This window comes from Pseudophryne corroboree, chromosome 1 (assembly GCF_028390025.1).
Source record: "Pseudophryne corroboree isolate aPseCor3 chromosome 1, aPseCor3.hap2, whole genome shotgun sequence".
Lineage (NCBI taxonomy): Eukaryota > Metazoa > Chordata > Amphibia > Anura > Myobatrachidae > Pseudophryne > Pseudophryne corroboree.
In genome coordinates, this window is record NC_086444.1 from 448,604,017 (window position 1) to 448,627,266 (window position 23,250).

A 23,250-nucleotide genomic window follows, 5' to 3' on the forward strand; every position below is an offset into this window, starting at 1 on the left:
TCCAGTAGGGCCACACGTTACATGATTGAGGCAATGAAAAATGTGTTGCACATTTCTGATGTTACCCCCGGTACCACAAAAAAGGGTATTATGTTTGGAGAGAAAAAAACTACCAGTAGCTTTTCCTCCATCTGAGGAGTTAAATGAAGTGTGTGAAGAAGCGTGGGCTTCCCCTGATAAGAAGCTGGTAATTTCTAAGAGGTTACTAATGGCGTACCCTTTCCCGCCAGAGGATAGGTCACGTTGGGAAACATCCCCTAGAGTGGATAAAGCGCTCACACGCTTGTCAAAGAAGGTGGCACTACCGTCTCTGGATACGGCCGCCCTGAAGGAATCTGCTGATAGAAAGCAGGAGGCTATCCTGAAATCTATATATACACACACAGGTGTTATACTGAGACCAGCTATTGCTTCAGCATGGATGTGCAGTGCTGCAGCTGCGTGGTCAGATTCCCTGTCAGAAAATATTGATACCCTAGACAGGGACACTATATTGCTAACCGTAGAGCATATAAAAGACGCACTTTTATACATGAGGGATGCACAGAGGGATATTTGCCGGCTGGCATCAAAAATTAGTGCAATGTCCATTTCTGCCAGGAGAGGGTTATGGACTCGGCAGTGGACAGGTGATGCAGATTCCAAAAGGCACATGGAAGTTCTGCCTTATAAGGGTGAGGAGTTGTTCGGGGATGGTCTCTCGGACCTCGTTTCCACAGCAACAGCTGGGAAGTCTACATTTTTACCCCATGTTCCCTCACAACCAAAGAAAGCACCGTATTATCAGGTACAGTCCTTTCGGCCCAATAGGGGCAAGCGGGTTAAAGGCGCGTCCTTTCTGCCCAGAGGCAGAGGTAGGGGGGAAAAGCTGCAGCATACAGCCAGTTCCCAGGAGCAAAAGTCCTCCCCCGCTTCCTCTAAGTCCACAGCATGACGCTGGGGCTCCACAGGCGGAGCCAGGTACGGTGGGGGCCCGTCTCAAATATTTCAGCAATCAGTGGGCTCGCTCACGAGTGGATCCCTGGATTTTTCAGATAGTATCTCAGGGGTACAAGCTGGAGTTCGAGACGTCTCCCCCCCCGCCGTTTCCTCAAATCTGCCTTGCCAACCACTCCCTCAGGCAGGGAGGCAGTGTTACAGGCAATTCACAAGCTGTATTCACAACAAGTGATAGTAAAGGTACCCCTACTTCAACAAGGACGGGGTTACTATTCCACAATGTTTGTGGTACCGAAACCGGACGGTTCGGTGAGACCCATTTTAAATTTGAAATCCTTGAACACATATATAAAAAATTCAAGTTCAAGATGGAATCGCTCAGGGCGGTTATTGCAAGCCTGGACGAGGGGGATTACATGGTATCACTGGACATCAAGGATGCTTACCTGCATGTCCCCATTTACCATCCTCACCAGGAGTACCTCAGATTTGTGGTACAGGATTGTCATTACCAATTCCAGACGTTGCCGTTCGGTCTATCCACGGCTCCGAGGGTCTTTACCAAGGTAATGGCCGAAATGATGATACTCCTTCGAAAGAAGGGTGTTTTAATTATCCCGTACTTGGACGATCTCCTGATAAAGGTGAGGTCCAGAGAGCAGTTGTTGGTCGGGGTAGCACTATCTCGGGAGGTGCTACTACAGCACGGCTGGATTCCAAACATTCCAAAGTCACAGCTGGTCCCTACGACACATCTACTGTTCCTGGGGATGGTTCTGGACACAGAACAGAAAAAAGTGTTTCTCCCGGAGGAGAAGGCCAAGGAGCTGTCATCTCTAGTCAGAGGCCTCCTAAAACCAAAACAGGTGTCGGTGCATCACTGCACGCGGATCCTGGGAAAGATGGTAGCTTCCTACGAAGCAATTCCATTCGGCAGGTTTCATGCAAGAACCTTTCAGTGGGACCTGTTGGACAAGTGGTCCGGGTCGCATCTTCAGATGCATCGGCTGATAACCCTGTCTCCAAGGACAAGGGTGTCTCTGCTGTGGTGGCTGCAGAGTGCTCATCTTCAAGAGGGCCGCAGATTCGGCATACAGGACTGGGTCCTGGTGACCACGGATGCCAGCCTTCGAGGCTGGGGGGCAGTCACACAGGGAAGAAACATCCAAGGACTATGGTCAAGTCAGGAGACTTCCCTTCACATAAATATTCTGGAACTGAGGGCCATTTACAATGCCCTAAGTCAGGCAAAAACCCTGCTTCAAAACCAGCCGGTACTGATCCAGTCAGACAACATCACGGCGGTCGCCCATGTAAACCGACAGGGCGGCACGAGAAGCAGGACGGCAATGGCAGAAGCCACAAGGATTCTCCGATGGGCGGAAAATCACGTGTTAGCACTGTCAGCAGTGTTCATTCCGGGAGTGGACAACTGGGAAGCAGACTTCCTCAGCAGGCACGACCTCCACCCGGGAGAGTGGGGACTTCATCCAGAAGTCTTTCAAATGATTGTAAACCGTTGGGAAAGGCCACAGGTGGACATGATGGCGTCCCGCCTCAACAAAAAGCTAGAAAAGTACTGCGCCAGGTCAAGGGACCCACAGGCGATAGCTGTGGACGCTCTAGTGACACCGTGGGTGTACCGGTCGGTTTATGTGTTCCCTCCTCTTCCTCTCATACCAAAGGTACTGAGGATAATAAGGAGAAGAGGAGTAAGAACTATACTCATTGTTCCGGATTGGCCAAGAAGAGCTTGGTACCCGGAACTTCAAGAAATGATCTCAGAGGACGCATGGCCTCTACAGCTCAGACAAGACCTGCTGCAGCAGGGGCCCTGTCTGTTCCAAGACTTACCGCGGCTGCGTTTGACGGCATGGCGGTTGAACACCGGATCCTGAAGGAAAAGGGCATTCCGGAGGAAGTCATTCCTACGCTGATTAAAGCTAGGAAAGAAGTAACCGCAAACCATTATCACTGCATATGGCGAAAATATGTTGCGTGGTGTGAGGCCAGGAAGGCCCCAACGGAGGAATTTCAGCTGGGCCGTTTCCTGCACTTCCTACAGTCGGGTGACTATGGGCCTTAAATTGGGTTCCATTAAGGTCCAGATTTCGGCTCTATCGATTTTCTTACAGAGAGAACTGGCTTCACTACCTGAAGTTCAGACTTTTGTTAAGGGAGTGCTGCATATTCAGCCCCCTTTTGTGCCTCCAGTGGCACCTTGGGATCTCAACGTGGTGTTGGATTTCCTAAAGTCACATTGGTTTGAGCCACTGAAAACCGTGAATTTGAAATATCTCACGTGGAAAGTGGTCATGTTGTTGGCCTTAGCTTCGGCCAGGTGTGTATCAGAATTGGCGGCTTTGTCATGTAAAAGCCCTTATCTGATTTTCCATATGGATAGGGCAGAATTGAGGACTCGTCCCCAGTTTCTCCCCAAAGTGGTATCAGCTTTTCATCTGAACCAACCTATCGTGGTGCCTGCGGCTACAAATGACTTGGAGGCTTCCAAGTGTTTGGACGTAGTCAGGGCCCTGAAAATCTATGTTTCCAGGACAGCTGGAGTCAGAAAGACTGACTCGCTCTTTATCCTGTATGCGCCCAACAAGTTGGGTGCACCTGCTTCAAAGCAGACTATTGCTCGCTGGATCTGTAGTACGATTCAGCTTGCACATTCTGCGGCTGGACTGCCGCATCCTAAATCAGTGAAAGCCCATTCCACGAGGAAGGTGGGCTCTTCTTGGGCGGCTGCCCGAGGGGTCTCGGCTCTTCAACTTTGCCGAGCAGCTACTTGGTCGGGGTCAAACACGTTTGCTAAATTCTACAAGTTTGACACCCTGGCTGAGGAGGACATAGAGTTTGCCCATTCGGTGCTGCAGAGTCATCCGCACTCTCCCGCCCGTTTTGGGAGCTTTGGTATAATCCCCATGGTCCTTACGGAGTCCCCAGCATCCACTTAGGACGTTAGAGAAAATAAGAATTTACTCACCGGTAATTCTATTTCTCGTAGTCCGTAGTGGATGCTGGGCGCCCATCCCAAGTGCGGATTGTCTGCAATACTTGTATATAGTTATTGCTTAACTAATGGGTTCTTGTTGAGCCATCTGTTGAGAGGCTCAGTTGTTCTCATACTGTTAACTGGGTATTGTATCGCGAGTTATACGGTGTGATTGGTGTGGCTGGTATGAGTCTTACCCGGGATTCAAAATCCTTCCTTATTGTGTCAGCTCTTCCGGGCACAGTATCCTAACTGAAGTCTTTAGGAGGGTCTTGGTGGGAGGAGCCAGTGCACACCAGTAGTCTAAAGCTTTCTTTATAGTTGTGCCCAGTCTCCTGCGGAGCCGCTAATCCCCATGGTCCTTACGGAGTCCCCAGCATCCACTACGGACTACGAGAAATAGAATTACCGGTGAGTAAATTCTTATTTTAATTACCTACCGGTAAATCCTTTTCTTGTAGTCTATAAGGAATATTGGGCGCCCCGCCTCAGTGCGTTGAATTTTCAGCAGGTTCTCTTTTCTATGGTTACCTGTTCAGCTGTTGCTGTTTTGTTACCAGTCGTTGCTGTTCGTTTTATGTTAGTGGTGTGCTGGTGTGTAAATCTCAATTCTCGTTGTTGTTTGTTACATCTCTCAAGTATGCCCTTTCTCCTTCAGGCACTATTTTACCTATGACTGCCTTTGGGAGGGGGCATAGAGGGGAGGAGCCAGCACACCCAGTTAATTTTAAAGTGCACCGGCACCTTTGGACCCCATCGTACCAGATTCCTCCAATATTCCTTATGGACTACGAGAAAAGGATTTACCAGTAGGTAATTAAAATCCTATTTTGATGTGGCCTTTTTGGGGCATCTTCGTGCGGCTCCTTTGACAGTTTTTTTTTTTTTTCGTGTGTGTGTATATAAAATTCATAATTCTTGTAATATATTAATCTTCTTTTTAGAAGGTCACTCCTTGTTACAGGCCTGTAGTCAAGTTAAGCCACATCACAGGCTGCCAACCAATATTAATTTTTTATTTTCATTTTTTTTAGCTGAACCTCCATTTGTGCATGAGGTCATTGTCATGATAGTACAATTGGGCTATGTGTCGTTTGCTCCCTTACATTGCTGGATTTTTGTTCCATCCTGCCAGCTAGTTGGCTTTTTGGGAAAAATAATCTATGTGTGTGCCCAACTTTACTTATAGGCTGACTATATTCACTACATGAGCACCTTGTCTAAATAGTATGTTTGGCCTATTCAGCCCCACCATTGCTAACAGGCGTATATAGCCGTAATGCCTGTTAGATATGCTCTTCTTTTTGGTAATGCTGCTGTACTACAGTGTTTAAAATTCTGTTCCCTGTCCTTAATATCATGAAGACAGGATATGCTTAGCTGCTGGGCAGCTTATCCACATTGGACCCTAGTTTTTGTGTAGGCCTGTATATATTTTTTATTTTTTTTCGCTTCACTTCTAATAAGTAATATTTTCTCATAGGCTGAGAAGAACCGCATGGCTGCTATGGCTAATAATCTCCAGAGAGGAAATTTTGGACCCATGCGTCTCTATGTGGGATCTCTGCACTTTAACATCACAGAGGACATGCTGAAGGGAATATTTGAGCCTTTTGGGAAGGTAAGCGTGCCTATTTAGTTTCTCTAACGTCCTAGTGGATGCTGGGGACTCCGTCAGGACCATGGGGAATAGCGGCTCCGCAGGAGACAGGGCACAAAAGCAAGCTTTTAGGATCACATGGTGTGTACTGGCTCCTCCCCCTATGACCCTCCTCCAAGCCTCAGTTAGGTTTTTGTGCCCGTCCGAGAAGGGTGCAATCTAGGTGGCTCTCTTAAAGAGTTGCTTAGAAAAAGTTTTTAGGTTCTTTATTTTCAGTGAGTCCTGCTGGCAACAGGCTCACTGCATCGAGGGACTTAGGGGAGAGAATTTCAACTCACCTGCGTGCAGGATGGATTGGATTCTTAGGCTACTGGACACCATTAGCTTCAGAGGGAGTCGGAACACAGGTCTCGCCCTGGGGTTCGTCCCGGAGCCGCGCCGCCGACCCCCTTGCAGATGCTGAAGATTGAAGAGGTCCGGAACCAGGCGGCAGAAGACTTTTCAGTCTTCCTCAGGTAGCGCACAGCACTGCAGCTGTGCGCCATTGTCTGTCAGCACACTTCCCACAGCGATCACGGAGGGTGCAGGGCGCGGGGGGGGGGGGCGCCCTGGCAGCAATGTAGAATACCTGTATGGCGAAAAATACATCACATATAGCCCTTGAGGCTATATGGATGTATTTAACCCCTGCCAGACTTCACAATCTCCGGAGAAGAAGCCCGCCGAAAAGGGGGCGGGGCCTATTCTCCTCCGCACACAGCGCCATTTTCCCTCACAGAAAGGCTGAGGGGAAGGCTCCCAGGCTCTCCCCTGCACTGCACTACAGAAACAGGGTTAAAACAGAGAGGGGGGGCACTGATTTGGCGATATACATATATATATTAAATGCTATATGGGAGGAACACTTATATAAAGGTTGTCCCTGTATAATTATAGCATTTTGGTGTGTGCTGGCAAACTCTCCCTCTGTCTCCCCAAAGGGCTAGTGGGTCCTGTCCTCTATCAGAGCATTCCCTATGTGTGTGCTGTATGTCGGTACGTGTGTGTCGACATGTATGAGGAAAATGTTGGTGAGGAGGCGGAGCAAATTGCCTGTAATGGTGATGTCACTCTCTAGGGAGTCGACACCGGAATGGATGGCTTACTTATGGAATTACGTGATAATGTCAACACGCTGCAAGTGGGTTGACGACATGAGACGGCCGGCGAACAAATTAGTACCGGTCCAGGCGTCTCAGACACCGTCAGGGGCTTGTAAAAACGCCCATTTACCTCAGTCGGTCGACATAGACCCAGACACGGACACTGATTTCAGTGTCGACGGTGAAGAAACAAACGTATTTTCCTTTAGGGCCACACGTTAAGGGCAATGAAGGAGGTGTTACATATTTCTGATACTCCAAGTACCACAAAGAAGGGTATTATGTGTGAGGTGAAAAAACTACCTGTAGTTTTTCCTGAATCAGATAAATTAAATGAAGTGTGTGATGATGCGTGGGTTTCCCCCGATAGAAAATTATTGGCGGTATACCTTTTCCCGCCAGAAGTTAAGGCGCATTGGGAAACACCCCTCAGGGTGGATAAGGCGCTCACATGCTTATCAGAAAAATATCCTAAAAAGTATACACACACATGTTGGTGTTATACTGTGACCAGCGATCGCCTCAGCCTGGATGGGCAGAGCTGAGGTGGCTTGGTCGGATTCCCTGACTAAAAATATTGATACCCTTGACAGGGACAGTATTTTATTGACTATAGAGCATTTAAAGGATGCATTTCTATATATACGAGATGCGCAGAGGGATATTTGCACTCTGGCATCAAGAGTAAATGCGATGTCCATATCTGCAAGAAGATGTTTATGGACACGACAGTGGTCAGGGGATGCAGATTCCAAACGGCACAAAGATGTATTGCCGTATAAAAGGGGAGGAGTTATTTGGGGTCGGTCCATGGGACCTGGTGGCCACGGCAACTGCTGGAAGATCCACCGTTTTTTACCCTAAGTCACATCTCTGCAAAAAAAAAAAGACACCGTCTTTTCAGCCTCAGTCTTTTCGCCCCTATAAGATATCTGCCCAGGGATAGAGGAAAGGGAAGAAGACTGCAGCAGGCAGTCCATTCCCAGTAACAGAAGCCCTCCACCGCTTCTACTAAGTTCTCAGCATGACGCTGGGACCGTACAGGACCCCTGGATCCTACAAGTAGTATCAAAGGGGCACAGATTGGAATGTCGAGGCGTTTCCCCCCTCGCAGGTTCCTGTAGTCTGCTGTACCAATGTCCCCCTCCGACAGGGAGGCAGTATTGAAAACAATTCACAAGCTGTATTCCCAGCAGGTGATAATAAAATTACCCCTCCTACAACAAGGAAAGGGGTATTGTTCCACACTATAGGGTGGTACTGAAGCCAGAAGGCTAGGTGAGACCGATTCTAAATCTGAAAAATTTGAACACTTACAAGGGTTCAAATCCAGATGGAGTCACTCAGAGCAGTGATAGCGAACTGGGAACAAGGGGACTATATGGTGTCCCGGGACATCAGGGATGCTTACCTCCATGTCCCAAAATTTGCTTTTCTCACCAAGGGTACCTCAGGTTCGTGGTACAGAACTGTCACTATCAGTTTCAGACGATGCCGTTGGAGTGTCCAAGGCACCCCGGGTCTTTACCAAGGTAATGACCGAAATGAGGATTCGTCTTCAAAGAAAATGGACGACCTCCTGATAAGAACAAGGTCCAGAGAACAGTTGGAGGTCGGAGTAGCACTATCTCAAGTAGTTCTACGACAGCACGGGTGGATTCTAAATATTCCAAAACCGCAGTTGTTCCGACGACACGTCTGCTGGTCCTAGGGATGATTCTGGACACAGTCCAGGAAAAGGGTGTTTCTCCCAGAGGAGAAAGCCAGGGAGTTATCCGAGCTAATCGGGATCCTCCTAAAACCAGGAAAAGTGTCAGTGCATCATTGCACAAGAGTCCTGGTAAAAAATGGTGGCTTATTACGAAGCGCTTCCATTCGGCAGATTTCACGCAAGAACTCTTCAGTGGGATCTGCTGGACAAATGGTCCGGATCGCATCTTCAGATGCATCAGCGGATAACCCTATATCCAAGGACAAGGGTGTCTCTCCTGTGGTGATTACAGAGTGCTCATCTTCTAGAGGGCCGCAGATTCGGCATTCAGGATTGGATGCTGGTAACCACGGAGGCCAGCCTGAGAGGCTGGGGAGCAGTCACACAGGGAAAAAATTTCCAGGGAGTGTGATCAAGTCTGGAGAATTCTCTCCACATAAATATACTGGAGCTAAGAGCAAATTTGTAATGCTATAAGCTTAGCAAGGCCTCTGCTTCAAGGTCAGCCGGTATTGATCCAGTGGGATAACATCACGGCAGTCGCCCACGTAAGATAGGGCGGCACAAGAAGCAGGAGGCAGTGGTCAAAACTGCAAGGATTTTTCGCTAGACGGAAAATCATGTGATAGCACTGTCAGCAGTGTTCATTCCGGGAGTGGACGACTGGGAAGCAGACTTCCTCAGCAGGCACGACCTCCACCCGGGAGAGTGGGAACTTCATCGGGAAGTTTTCCGCATGATTGTGAACCGTTGGGAAAGACCAAAGGTGGAAATGATGGCGTCCCGCCCAAACAAAAAACGGGACAGGTATTGCGCCAGGTCACGAGACCTTCAGGCGATAGCTGTGGACGTCCTGGTAACACCGTGGGTGTAACAGTCGGTGTATGTGTTCCCTCTTCTGCTTCTCATAACCAAGGTATTGAGAATTATAAGACGTAGAGGAGTAAGAACTATACTCGTGGCTCCGGATTGGCCAAGAGGGACTTGGTACCCGGAACTTCAAGAGATGCTCACAGAGGACTAATGGCCTCGGGAGCTAAGATGGGATTTGCTTTCAGCAAGAACCATGTCTGTTCCAAGAGGAACCGTGGCATCTGCCTCTAAGAAAGGACCTGCTCCAGCAGGGACCTTGTCTGTTCCAAGACTTACCGCGACTGCGTTTGACGGCATGGCGGTTGAACACCGGATCCTAAGGGAAAAGGCATTCCGGAAGAGGTCATACCTACCCTGGTCAAAGCCAGGAAGGAGGTGACCGCACAACGTTATCACCACATGTGGTGAAAATATGTTGCGTGGGTGAGGCCAGGAAGGCCCCACGAAAAAAAAATTTCAACTAGGTCGATTTCTGCACTTCCTGAAAACAGGAGTGTCTATGAGCCTCAAATTGGGGTCCATTAAGGTTCAAGTTTCGGCCCTGTAGATTTTCTTCCAGAAAAAATTGGCTTCAATTCCTGAAGTCCAGACGTTTGTCAAGGGAGTATTGCATATACAGCCCCTTGTGTGCCTCCAGTGGCACCGTGGGATCTCAACGTAGTGTTGGGATTCCTCAAATCATATTGGTTTGAACCGATCAAATCTGTGGATTTGAAATATCTCACATGGAAAGGGACCATGTTGTGGCCCTGGCCTCGGCCAGGCGATTGTCAGAATTGGGGGCTTTGTCTTAAAAAAAGCTCATATTTGTTTTTCCATTCGGACAGGGCAGAACTGCGGACTCGTCCCCAGTTTCTTCCTAAGGTGGTGTCAGCGTTTCGCCTGAAACAACATATTGTGGTGCCTGCGGCTACTAGGGACTTGGAGGACTCCAAGTTGCTAGACGTTGTCGGGGCCCTAAAAATAGATATATATATATATATATATATATATATTTCCAGGACGGCTGGAGTCAGAAAGTCTGACTTGCTGTTTATATTGTATGCACCCCAAAAGATGGGTGCTCCTGCTTCTAAGCAGACTATTGCTCGTTGGATTTGTAGTACAATTCAGCTTGCACAGTCTGTGGCAGGCCTGCCACAGCCAAAATCTGTAAATGCCCATTCCACAAGGAAGGTGGGCTCATCTTGGGCGGATGCCCGAGGGGGTCTCGGCTTTAAAATTTTGCCGAGCAGCTACGTGGTCAGGGGGGAACACGTTTGTAAAATTCTACAAATTTGATACCCTGGCTGAGGAGGACCTGGAGTTCTCTCATTCGGTGCTGCAGAGTCACCCGCACTCTCCCGCCCGTTTGGGAGCTTTGGTATAATCCCCATGGTCCTGACGGAGTCCCCAGCATCCACTAGGACGTTAGAGAAAATAAGATTTTACTTACCGATAAATCTATTTATCGTAGTCCGTAGTGGATGCTGGGCGCCCATCCCAAGTGCGGATTGTCTGCATTACTTGTACATAGTTATTGTTACAAAAATCGGGTTATTATTGTTGTGAGCCATCTTTTTTAGAGGCTACTTCATTGTTATCATACTGTTAACTGGGTTCAGATCACAAGTTGTACGGTGTGATTGGTGTGGCTGGTTTGGGTCTTACCCGGGATTCAAGATCCTTCCTTATTGTGTACGCTCGTCCGGGCACAGTACCTAACTGAGGCTTGGAGGAGGGTCATAGGGGGAGGAGCCAGTACACACCATGTGATCCTAAAAGCTTGCTTTTGTGCCCTGTCTCCTGCGGAGCCGCTATTCCCCATGGTCCTGACGGAGTCCCCAGCATCCACTACGGACTACGAGAAATAGATTTATCGGTAAGTAAAATCTTATTTTTTTCTTAATTCTATTTGAAAACTATTATTTGTTTTGTTTATTTACATTATTGTTTTATAGATTGAGAATATTCAGCTCCAGAGGGAACCTGATACAGGACGGTCAAAGGGCTATGGATTCATAACAGTAAGAGTTTAATTATTAAAAGGCCAAATTCTGTATCATAGCATTGTGAGCACCCTCTCTGCCAAACATGCTATCAAAAATATCTTTGCTAGTTTTATATTGTGGTGTTTTTTGTTTTTATTCTCTAATCTGGAAGAAGCTACACAGATCTTGCACTTAACCATTGAGAGTCTAAAAGTAACTTCCCCTTCTTTAGCCATGCTTAACAATCTCTTGTTTTAGTTAAGATCCCAAAGCCTTTGGACAATGTCTTAATAGGTGTCCCCAGGTTAGTGTGTTTTCTGTTCTTACTATTTTATACTGCTACCCTGCAGCTTATATTAACTCCAGTGCAGGAATGCTTGTTCTCTTTAGGAATAGTGGAGATACATCTTCCATGACCACCTGTGTATCCAGGGACAGCTCCTAAATGTAGAGGATACACCCTAAGAAAGTGAAATACATTGAAGAAGACAAGGAGCCGTTTCATGGAAGGATATATATTTGCAGTTCACCCAATTATAGAAAGCTGATATTAATGGCTTTATTCACTTAGATGTATTTGTTTGGCAAAATGTGAGGTCTGTGAGACCAAAATTTAAGTCTGTTAGGGGGTTATACGGTATAGTGAATTGGGCAAACGCATGTGCAGTGTGATTAAAATTTGGGTAGAATTGTTATGTTCCAAACACATCTTTTTCATCTCCATTATAATACATGTTCATGTAACTGGAGAGCACTTACTCAAGTAACAGTTTTGCCTGCCACATTAGTACACAATACATAACTTTAAACAGATCACATTTATGTAGAAGTCCTTTCTGTCAGTAGTGTTTTCCTGCATTCTAGACTTCAGAGGCCTTGGATCTATTCTTAAAATGTTTTCTTTTTGTTCACCCAAGATTTAATATTGCCACGTTTTCGGGGTTCTTTTTTTTTTTTTACTGCCATACCTAGTTTATTTATTTATTTATTTATTTATTTTATCCCACTTGCAAGGCAACCAACTACAGATGTAAACTGGTTTGAAGGCAGTCCTCTTTTACATTGAGTTAAAGGCCCATACACACTAGGAGATTTTCATTTCAAAAGACTTTGGCAACATCTCTGAAATATATATCTTACACACTGAGCTATTTTCCCAAAGAGCAAGAGATTTTCAGGAGGCAAGACTTTGCTGAAAATCTTTCATTAGAATGGCTATTTACATAATGGGCTGGGTTTGAATTCTAAGGGTAGGAGCATGGGCCATTGTAAAAAGGGGGACTGCTGCCGTAATGTGTAAAAATGGGGACTGCTGCCGTGTAAAAAGGGGGGCTTCTGCTGTAATGTGTAAAAAGGGGGACTGCTGCCGTAATGTGTATAAATGGGGACTCTGCCTACAATTTATATATTATGTATATTATACATTAACATTGGTGGGCAGTGGTGCCAGTAATATATACATTGCTGACCTGTGCCAGCAATGTATATATTACTGGTTAAAATAAAAAAAGCATTAAATAAAACATTGGTGGCCAGTGGTATATACATTGCTGGTCTATGCCAGCAATGTATATAACCAAGGGAAACACTTATATGCAGCGACTCACTGGTTTCGCTGCTTGTGGATGATCAGTGCTGGCATCTGTGCTGGCTGGGAACAGGAGCGGGAGGGAGCAGGCGGGACCTTGGCGGCTAGCAAGTGCGGCTTGGGGAGACAGCGGGGCGGGTTCGGCGGCCGGAAAAAAGGTCATCTTCCAGCCATCATCGCTCGCGGCCGTACACACTGAGCGATGATGGCTGGAAAATGATCCATCATCTTCAGACATGCTGGTTAAACCAGCCGACTGGAGCGTGCATCATCGCCAGTCGTTCGTCGCTAGCGCATACACACTGGAAGACTTTCACCTCAAAATCGTTCAAAACGGACAAAATGAACGATTTTGAGGCCATAGTCGCCTAGTGTGTATGGGCCTTAAAGGTGCCCACACACACACACACTGGGTATTTTTGCCCAGTGTGTATGCACAGCGATGATGTGAACATTGCTGACCGGAAAATAGCTCAGTGCATACACTGAGCGATTTTCATTCTGCCCAGCGATGTTCACGGGGGTCAACCACCTTCCACAGTAGGAAACTGTGGAAAGTGGTTCACTTGGCCAGTAAAACTAGCCGGCGGACGGCAGCTGCAAGCGATGATGCGGGAGCGCTCATCACCCGCCCATACGCACTAGGAAGTTTTGAGCTCAAAACGCTAAAAGTGAGCTACTTTGAGCTCAAAATCTTCTAGTGTGTATGCACCTTTAGACCGTTGTTGGGAGACATCCTAAGGCACAAAAATTAACTACTTTGGAAACTAGAGCTGTTGGTACCAGGCCAACCTGAACAGTTCAGCGGGAATACATATGTATTACCGGCAGACGGTGCCATGCAGTAAGCAGGCATAGCCCTGATAAGAAGCTTTTAATGAAAAATGCTGCAGCAGAGACACTGACTGTGTTGGATGTCAGTCAGACATCTCCTGCTGCAGCTCCATCACCTCCCCCAGCGGCGCTGTATACTCCCATGCCCTGGTTGCCGGGTACTTACAGCGGAGGCTCCGGTTTCTTCCAGTTAGTCACACACACACTACCGCTGTTCTCCTGGATTGCATGGCCACACTCAGGGAGGAGGTAAGTGGGTCCCCTCGGCGGGACCCGCTGTAAATCGCGATCCCGTGCAGGCGGTGGGAGGCGGGCCGCGTGCACTGGCATGGACACTGTGGCAGTACAGGGACCCTACTAGACCACCAGGGTAAGGGTACAGGTCTGTTTCCTCTCAAAAACCGTTTTTACAAGCCCACAGTACCCAGTGGTGAAGTCCAGCAGGGGGATAAGGCTTTGACCTGTAGCCCCTCCCCCAGCCCCAGAGCGCCATTTAGAGTACATGTTCCCGCCCTGGAGCTGCATCTCTCTCGCTCTCCCTCACTCCCTGTCAGTGTTTGGGCGCCATTAGGACAAGCTGGGCTGATCCTGGGACTGTTTGGGTAAATCCTCCTCTGTAAAGCCGCCTGCATGTCAGCGCTCTGCATTTTACAGGACACTTAAGTATTCTACATGTCTGCTGACCGTGTCAGTTAAGAAAGAGTGCATTTAGTCAGGGTTATATAGTACAAGTACCCTGTGATATACAGCCAGTCTTTACTGTGCATTGTTATATCTATTGAGTGTATTACTACTACTTTGTATTGCTAGTCCAGTGCAGTTTTATTGCGTGTCATAATTTATGTATTGTGTAATGTGACTAGGTGTGTGTGCATATAGCTGCTGTGTGACCTCCATTTCGTGTATCTCACTCAGATTGCTATCCCTATATTCTATAACCTGAGGGGGCTAAGAGCGTCAAGTTTATCATTTAATATAGGTGTTTCACAAGATCTACTCAGTGTGTATTATTCTCTGTGATTTTTAGTCACCATATACCTCTGGAATTCCCTGTTTGTGCTGTTACACTGCACAGGGGGTTCTTGTCAGGTATTGTGCTGCTGATATTGTACTGTGTTGCCCTGCATTGAGCTTTCGGATATGTCAGCTACAAGGGTCAACGGAGCTGGGGCTGATCCCACATTGTGTGGTGATGACGCTGCAGACGCATTTGAGGAAAATATAGCAGCTGAGGATTCTGGTTCTGGGGCTCCTTACCCCCCAGTGGGATGGTAGCAACGGCGGTTCAAAATGACCCGCCTTGGGCTACTTTCTCCACGCTTTCGAATACGCTGGTAACTAGATTAACGCCCCCTATGGGACCTCCTGTGCCGGTACAACCGCTTATGGTCCCCGCGGTTAACCCGCCATGGGCAGATCAACTGTCTGCACAGTTACAGCAATTGAACCAATCACTGACTACTCAGAAGTCTAACCCTCGCCCGCCAAAGGGGTCCTCTAAGCGGGCCATTACTTCCTCACAATCCACCAACGTCCCAGACATCTCGTCTGATGAGGATGGCGTTTATACTGACCCCACAGATTCTGATCCTGATGCTTATGATGGGGAATCTGCTTCACAGGTGGATGTTCCTGACTTGTTGGAGGCTATCAGGCTCATTCTTCAAATTACTGATGACCCGGAGCCTGATGCTGCCCCTAAGAAACCGGACAGATTTAAACGTCAAAAAGTGGGTAAACAAGTTTTATCTTACGTCCTAGAGGATGCTAGGGTCCATTTTAGTACCATGGGGTATAGACGGTTCCGCAGGAGCCTTTGGCATTTAAGACTTTTCAACAGTGTGCACTGGCTTCTCCCTCTATGCCCCTCCTCCAGACCCCAGTTTAGAAAATGTGCCCAGAAGACTGGATGCACACTAGTGGAGCTCTACAGAGCTTTGCTGGAAAAATACTTTCTTAGGTTTTTTATTTTACAGGGAAGCTGCTAGCAACAGCTTCCCTGCTTCGTGGGACTTAGGGGGGAAGTAGGAACCAACTTCTCAATTAATGGTTCTGCTTTCACTGACAGGACACCATTAGCTCCTGAAGCGTACTGAACACAGCCCAAGCCTGGCCAGCGTTCACTCCCCCTAACAGAGCAAGAAGTCAGAAGGCTGGTGAGTATATTACCGGAGTCCTGCAGAGAGGGGATCCTCCGGTCATCGTTGGCGGCATACAGGTACACGCGCAGCGCGCGCCATGTCTCTCTGCACAAGGGTGCAGAGTGCGGGGGGGGGGGGGGGGCGCTCTGAGGGCATGTTTTAAAACATTACTCTCACTGGCAAAAGGGTACATACATGTACAGCCGCTGATGTGCCATCCCCAGCCAGTATAAATATTAAATTGCTGAGGCTGAAGGGCGGGGCTTCTCCTCAGACTTGCCAGAACACTCACTGGGTGCCATTTTCTCCTGCAGAAACTCCAGTGTGAAGCTCCTGAACGCTGTTTCTCCTCACGACAACGCTGATACAAGTACAGTGTGTTATAGAAGGGGCAGAGAGTGTTCATTATAATTAGGTCTGAGGGCCTATTATTGGTATATGCGCTGTAAGAGGGTAATATTTCCACAATTCACAATAAGGTGCAGTGTGTGGACTGGCAAATCCCTCTGTGTCTCTCTGACAGACTTTAGTGTGGGTCTGTCCCCAGTAGCTCCCCTGTGTGATAGGGATGTGTGTGTGTGTGTGTGTGTGTGTGTGTGTGTGTGTGTGTGTGTGTGTGTGTGTGTGTGTCTGTGTGCGTGTACAAGTGTGTAACATGTCAGACATCGGGGGAGGGTTCTTCCCAGGAAGAACCCATTTTAGATGCACAAGAGGGTAATGTGGTGACCCTTCCTTCTCAGAAGGAGCCGGAGTGGGTGAGAATGTTGCAAAAGAATATGTCAATGCTTGCAAAGAAATTCTGAGTCTGAACAACAGACTAAATATTGGAGGCTGTCTGTGGAGGATGCACTGTTTACTGACCCCTCCATATCATCCACTCGGGTCCCATCCAGTTCCCAGAAAATGTCTCTGGCCCAGATAATGCAAGGGGACACAGACATAGATTCCGACTCTGACGTCGACACTGGGGATTTGAGAGGGGTAGACCCCAAATTAGCCAAAAGCATACAATGTATGATAGTTGCTATAAAAGAAGTGTTGGAGTTTCCTGAAACAACACTGGTCCCAGAGGAAAAGGATTATTTTAAATTAAATAAAAAGCAGGTTGTGACTTTCTTTTTCATCCACTAGGGGTCACTGGAGTACTCTTGGGATATGGACGGCTTAGCAGAACAAAGGCACTGAATATTTAAATTTAGAACTCTCCACCCCTCCATATCCCAGAGTACCTCAGTGTACGACCTCAGTGTTTTTTCTGTGCTCAAAGCACTAACATCGGCTTGTGGGAGTTCCCACACTTTGTGGAAGATTTTATTAATTTTTCATTTTTACTTTTTCATTTTTAATTTTTACACTTCCCTTCCCAGTTTCTAGAAAAACATGGGTCCGGGATGGTGCCGCTGCAAGGCAGCGCATGGCGTGTCGGTCCTCACAAAGAGCACCCTCACAGCCACAGGCAGCCCACTGTCTCCTGCAACAGCTGGACGGAGCTTACAGATAGAAGCCCCGTCGCAGCCATGACCTGAGGAGCTGGACGGAGCTTACAGATAGAAGCCCCGTCGCAGCCATGATCTCAGGAGCTGGACAGAGCTTACAGATAGAAGCCCGTCGCAGCCATGACCGGAAGTGTCGCAGACCTTTCTACAAAAGGTATGCTGGGGAAACGGGACGGTCAGCGCAGGCTGCCGCCCCGCTGTGTGGGCTCCGTGGGTAAAGCCGACCGCTGTAATAGCCGCCAGTGCCCTGTCTGCCGCTCCGACGCTCCACGCTCCGTCCCCCAACCAGGCGATCCGTCCTCCCGCCAGGCGCGCCGCCCGCCACAACCGCCAGCGGTGCTCACACAGGGAGACCCGCCGCACAGAGCTTCGTCAGAGGTGCTCTCAGTAAGATCGGAGTCTCGGACAAACAGACCCGCGCAGCTTGCCTAGCGACGCCGCGCTCCGGCCAGCCGATCTCTGCTGCCTCTGGGCTATGGTCCTTCGCCTCCCTGCAATAAGCTTCCCGGCTCCCCGCTGAGACACAGCGCTACAGGGAGTACAGGGAAGGGGGAGGGAGTGGGGGACCTGGCAGATTACTGCGTGGTTGCAGCTGCCAGATGCTACAAGTGTAATAGGCTGTTGAGCTTATATATATATATTATCTATAGAAGTTATTAATATTAACATATTAATACATAATAACTGCAGGCAGAGCTAATATTAAATGGGACCTGCCTGTGATGGTATTGTAACCTGCATGTGATTATCAGTAGACTGTGATTATCAGTGTATACTAGACTGTGTTTCTCAGTGGCAGCAGGTATTGTAACTTCTCCTATGAGTTTCAATGTAAGCATGGCATGGGGGCCATTTTTAAACATGTTTCCTGTTTCTTCCAGTTGTAATTCCAGAACATTCCTACACTACATCTCTACGCCACCGGAGGCGCAGGGGTGTTAGTGGGAAATTTGGTTCAGGTTTCACATAGGCCCATGTAAACTGTATTTAGCCATAAATATATATATATATATATATATATATATATATATTACGCACCTTAAGTAAACATTTTACTAATTAGTGCAAGTGTCTGTCCTTTGGCTATTGTGGTGTCTGTCTGTATAAGGGGTAAACCTCCAACACAGACTAAATATAAGGTTTACTACAATGTCTGTACATAAATCTACCACAAATTCTGTTGGTTTGTACGTTTCCACTCCGGAAGCCGGGTCAGTCCCAGATCCTATGTTAAGCATAACTCCGCTCGACAGGAGCGGTAAGATCGGAGTCTCGGAAGTTACTCCGCCAGCTCTAACAAAGGAGTCTCAGTCTTTCCAAAGGTCCAATTTCCCTTTGGGTACCAGGGTGTTAATTTAACTGGTCTTATAATTAGACCAGCAGTCAGATAGTGCGGGGTTTTGATAACCATACATTGCTAATAACCAGTGAGTCAGTGTCTCAATTTTTACAGAGACTAAGTAGACTCTAACATCTAATCTGTCGATTTTCATAAACAACAGATCTTCAATGAGTTATTATTTAGAATATCTGACTAACATTTAACTCTATTTACCAGTTTCCACATCTAAATGGGACAATCCGTCATTGGTGAATTCGTCTGTGACAAACATTATAAACACCCAGAATACGGTTGGGTCACTAGACGCTCTATGTATGGAAACAATAACGATCACTGTTAATAAAAAGCTGCAGAGTATCTCTGTAAAGCTTCTGATGACACCTGTTACCTCGATTCTCGCTTTTCATCGTCGCTAGTTTCACCAAAACAAGGCCAGAAGTTGTTTGGTCCTAAATTTGATATTCAGGCCTCCGGTATCAAAACGAAAATACTTTGGCCCGACGTTTAATCCCTTTAGACGTCAGTCTTTTCAAGGCTGTGGTACAAAAACAGTCACGACTTGTAACGCCAGGGTGCTAAAGTCAACAAGCCAGTGGCTTAACGGCCTCTCAGGCCATCTCGAATTTCCAATTGTGGAAGCGCGCCTTTACACGTTACATTTGCCGGGTTTCCAAACATCCACTCATGGATGTATCCGCTATTTACAGTTTAAAAGACTGCCTCTGTCGGACGAAATTAGGCGTTTTGCCAGGTGGCCATTCAGTCTCTGCTGGTTTCAGCTGTTTTTATTTCCAGACCTGGTACACCAACAGAGTCAGGGTTACTTATTCCCCTCTGTTTGGGGTAACGAAGCCGGAGGGCTCCGTCGCAGTCTCAATCAGCAAGTCACTTACTACAGTTGAAAATGGATTTACTGCTGTTAGTAATTGCATATTTGGAGCCACAAGATTGCATGATTGCGCTTGATTTTCACAATGCGTATTTACCCATTCCGGTTTGGTCACCGCATCACAGGTTCTTGCATTTTGCAATACGCCACAACCATTAACCATTTCAGGTTCTACCGTTTGGCCTCTTGTCAACGCCTCGGGTATTCACCAAAGTGATGTTGGTGACAATAGCTCATCTCAGAGCCCTGCCAGTGACAATCGTTCCATACTTAGACGATCTGCTCATAAGAACTCTGTCTCAACAGAGGTTCCTCTTACTTGCGCTACTAACGTACACCACGGTGGCAGGTCAAGTTTAAAAACAATCGCATCTAATTCCGTCTGAACGACTTCAATTCCTAGGTATGATTATAAATACGGTAAATCAAAGAGATTTACCTACTACACCAGAGAGAACAAATGTACCATCTAGTACAATTAGTGCAAAAGCCACGCACACTAGCGGTACATTGGTGTATTCGCCTATTAGGAACAATGAGGTGTTTTCAAAGCGCTTTAGTTCGCCGGGTTTCACTCGCGTTTCCCACAGGGGGGCGAGGGTGTATATACTCTGGACGACAGTCTAAGAGGTTGAGGAGTTGTAGTTAAAAAGTCAGCGACAGGGGTTCTAAAACGGATCACGACAGATTGCTGTCTATAAATGTCCTGGAACTCCGTGCAATTTACAATGCACTACATGCTTCGCTTTCAGTCTGTCCAAGTGCAGGCAGACAACGCAACGGTAGTTGCATACACAACAACCAGGGAGGACCGAGAAGCCGCATGGCAATGCGGAAGGTAGCTCGAATCCTCAATTGCCCAGAACACCATTAGGTGAGGTTGTCGACGGGGTTCATTCCGGGAGTGGACATCTGTTAGACAGATGATTTCACCCGTCGGGATTTTCATCCACAAAACTGGGCATTAAATCCAGAGGTGTTTCATATGTGAATCCACAGGTGGGGTTACCCTCAGGTGTACATGATGGCATCTCGCCACAATTACAAACGCTCAGTATGTGTACAGAACGACAGATCACAAGGACAGTGGCGGTGGAGGTACTCACATTCGTGTGGTCATACGGCCTCGTGTATCTGGCTCCACCGTTTTCCGCTGCTCTCTCCGTTGCTAAAAACGGATCATAAGACAGTTCGTCACAGTCATACTAGTGATATCTCATGGGTTTCGGAGAGCTTGCTTCTCGAATCTCCAAGGAATACTCGCACACGATCTTTGCCCGCTCATAATACGTCCAACCTGTTACAACAGGGACCGTTCTGTTACCCCTATTTACCTATGTACCGCGGCTGCGGTTGCCGGGGTGGTGGTTCAGACCGCCCTCTTAAGAAAAGAGATAGGGCATTACAGTATCGGTTATACCAACCATGTTACGAGCTAGGAAGCTGCTTACGGCAGCTCATTATTACAAAATTTGGTGTGCCTATATAGGTGGGTGTGAAGCTCGGAAGTTTCCGACATCATCTTTCAAATTACCCGTATTCTGTTATTTTACAGACGGGGTGGGATGGAGAACTGCGTTTATCTGCACTGAGGGTGCAGGTATCTCTGTGGTCAATTTATTTTCAAAGACGTTTGATTCTATTGCGTCGGTACACACCTTTCTACAAGGTGTCATCAAAGTGCAGCCTCCATTTATCCCACCTACAGCGCCATGCGACTTGAAGCTGGGTTCAGATTTCTTACAGTTTTCATATTTTGAACCCTTACAACAAATGGGGATTAAGTTTCTCACTTGGAAAACGTTTTTTTCTTCTAGCCTTAGCTTCGGCAAGGGTTTTGTTTTCACAGTTGGGTGCCTTGTATTCCAAGCCACCGTATTTGGGTTTTCTCATGACAAAGCAGAACTTCGGACGAATTCCGATTTTCTTATTTTTCACATCAATAAACCAATAGTGGTTCCTGTGTTGACAGCACATTCTAGAATTCTGAATGTGGTACACGCATTACGCGTCTATATGTCCCGAACGTCTACAGTTCGTAATACGGATACGTTGTTTGTTCTCTATGATGCTGCCAACTGGGGTTAGCCAGTTTCTCAGCAGACATTATCCAGTTGGATAAAAATGACTACAAGTCAGGCTTACTTTAAGGCTAAGTTACAGGCGCCTACGTCAGTAATAGCTCATCCCACAGGTTTTGTGGGAATGTCATGACCAGCTGGTCGTGGAGCGTCTACGACGCGGCTACATAGTCTTCAGTGCACACGTTGTGCGCGTTTACACGTTATGAAACGGTTGCGGCATCAGCATCTAGCTTTGGCCGCCTACTGTTACAGGTGTCAAACAGCTCTCCCGCCCACGAGGGAAGCTTTGGTACGTCCCAAGAGTACTCCAGTGACCCCTAGTGGATGAAAAAGAAAATAGGATTTTGGTACTTACCAGGTAAATCCTTTTCTTTGAATCCATAGGGGGCACTGGACGCCCACCCAGAGCAGTTTTACCTGGGTTGTATTAAGCTCAGAGGAGCTTATGGTAACACATTTTTCACCGATTGGTTCAAATTATAAAGGTCTATCGGTTATGGTGTCAACTGTTTAGTTGACAGTAACGTTATGGGTCAACTTTGTTGTTGTCCGTTATGTTATAGGAATTCTCCATTGTCAACCTCTCTATATAGTTCCTGTTCGCTCAGTAAAAAACACTGAGGTCGTACACTGAGGTACTCTGGGATATGGAGGGGTGGAGAGTTCTAAATTTAAATATTCAGTGCCTTTGTTCTGCTAAGCCGTCCATATCCCAAGAGTACTCCAGTGCCCCCTATGGATTCAAAGAAAAGGATTTACCTGGTAAGTACCAAAATCCTATTTTTCCTCCTTCAAAGGATTTGAATGCATTCTTTGAAGAATCCTGGGTTAACCCTGAGAAGAAATTTACCCTTCCCAGAAGGATACGTATAGCGTACCCTTTCCCTGAGGAAGACAGGCACAAATGAGAGACACCCCTAATGATAGACACCTCAGTTTCTCGGCTGTCTAAGAAAATAGTTTTGCCTGCCCCTGGTTCAACCTCCGTAAAAGATCCAGCTGACCGTAAATTAGAAACAACCCTAAAATCCATATATACGGCTAACGGAACGGTGCTCAGGCCCACCACTGCTTGTGTGTGGGTAGGTAACGCTGTGGAAAAAATGGTCTGACAACTTGTTTGTTAACATAGACACAGTTGACAGGGATGAAATAGTCCTAACTCTCGGCCATATCAAAGATGCTGCAGGTTACTTAGTTGAAGCTATGAAGGATATTGGGTTGCTGAGTTCAAGATCCTCCGCTATGGCGATTTCAGCCCACAGGGCGCTGTGGATCCGCCAATGGAATGCTGATGCAGAATCAAAAAAGAATATTGAGGCGCTTCCTTACAATGGAGAAGCCCTCTTTGGAGACAAGCTGGATGCCATGATTTCAACAACTACATCAGGCAAGTCAGCATTTCTGCCTTCCGCAGCTGCTCCACCTAGGAAAGGATTTCATTCTCACACGATGCAATCCTTTCGGCCCAACAAGTCCAAAAAGGCAAAAGGGTACCCCCTTCTTCGCATGCAGAGGTAAAAAATCTACAACACCATCAGGCTCGCAGGAGCAGAAGTCAACAGCTACTTCTGCTAAAACCTCAGCATGACGCTGAGGTTTTAGCGGGAGTACGATCGGGTGGGGGCACGTCTACTGTCTTT

At 47.2% G+C, this 23,250-nt stretch overlaps 1 protein-coding gene across 4 annotated transcripts in view; it reads left to right on the plus strand.

The window, feature by feature from the left end:
• Positions 1-23,250, plus strand: part of RBM23 (RNA binding motif protein 23) — a 298,094-nt gene that overhangs the window by 252,487 nt on the left and 22,357 nt on the right. For all 4 annotated transcript variants that reach the window (XM_063913568.1, XM_063913567.1, XM_063913569.1 and 1 more), the window contains 2 exons: positions 5,421-5,558; positions 11,204-11,269. In XM_063913568.1, the coding sequence (XP_063769638.1) occupies positions 5,421-5,558; positions 11,204-11,269 (204 nt within the window). The remainder of the gene's footprint in view (positions 1-5,420; positions 5,559-11,203; positions 11,270-23,250) is intronic.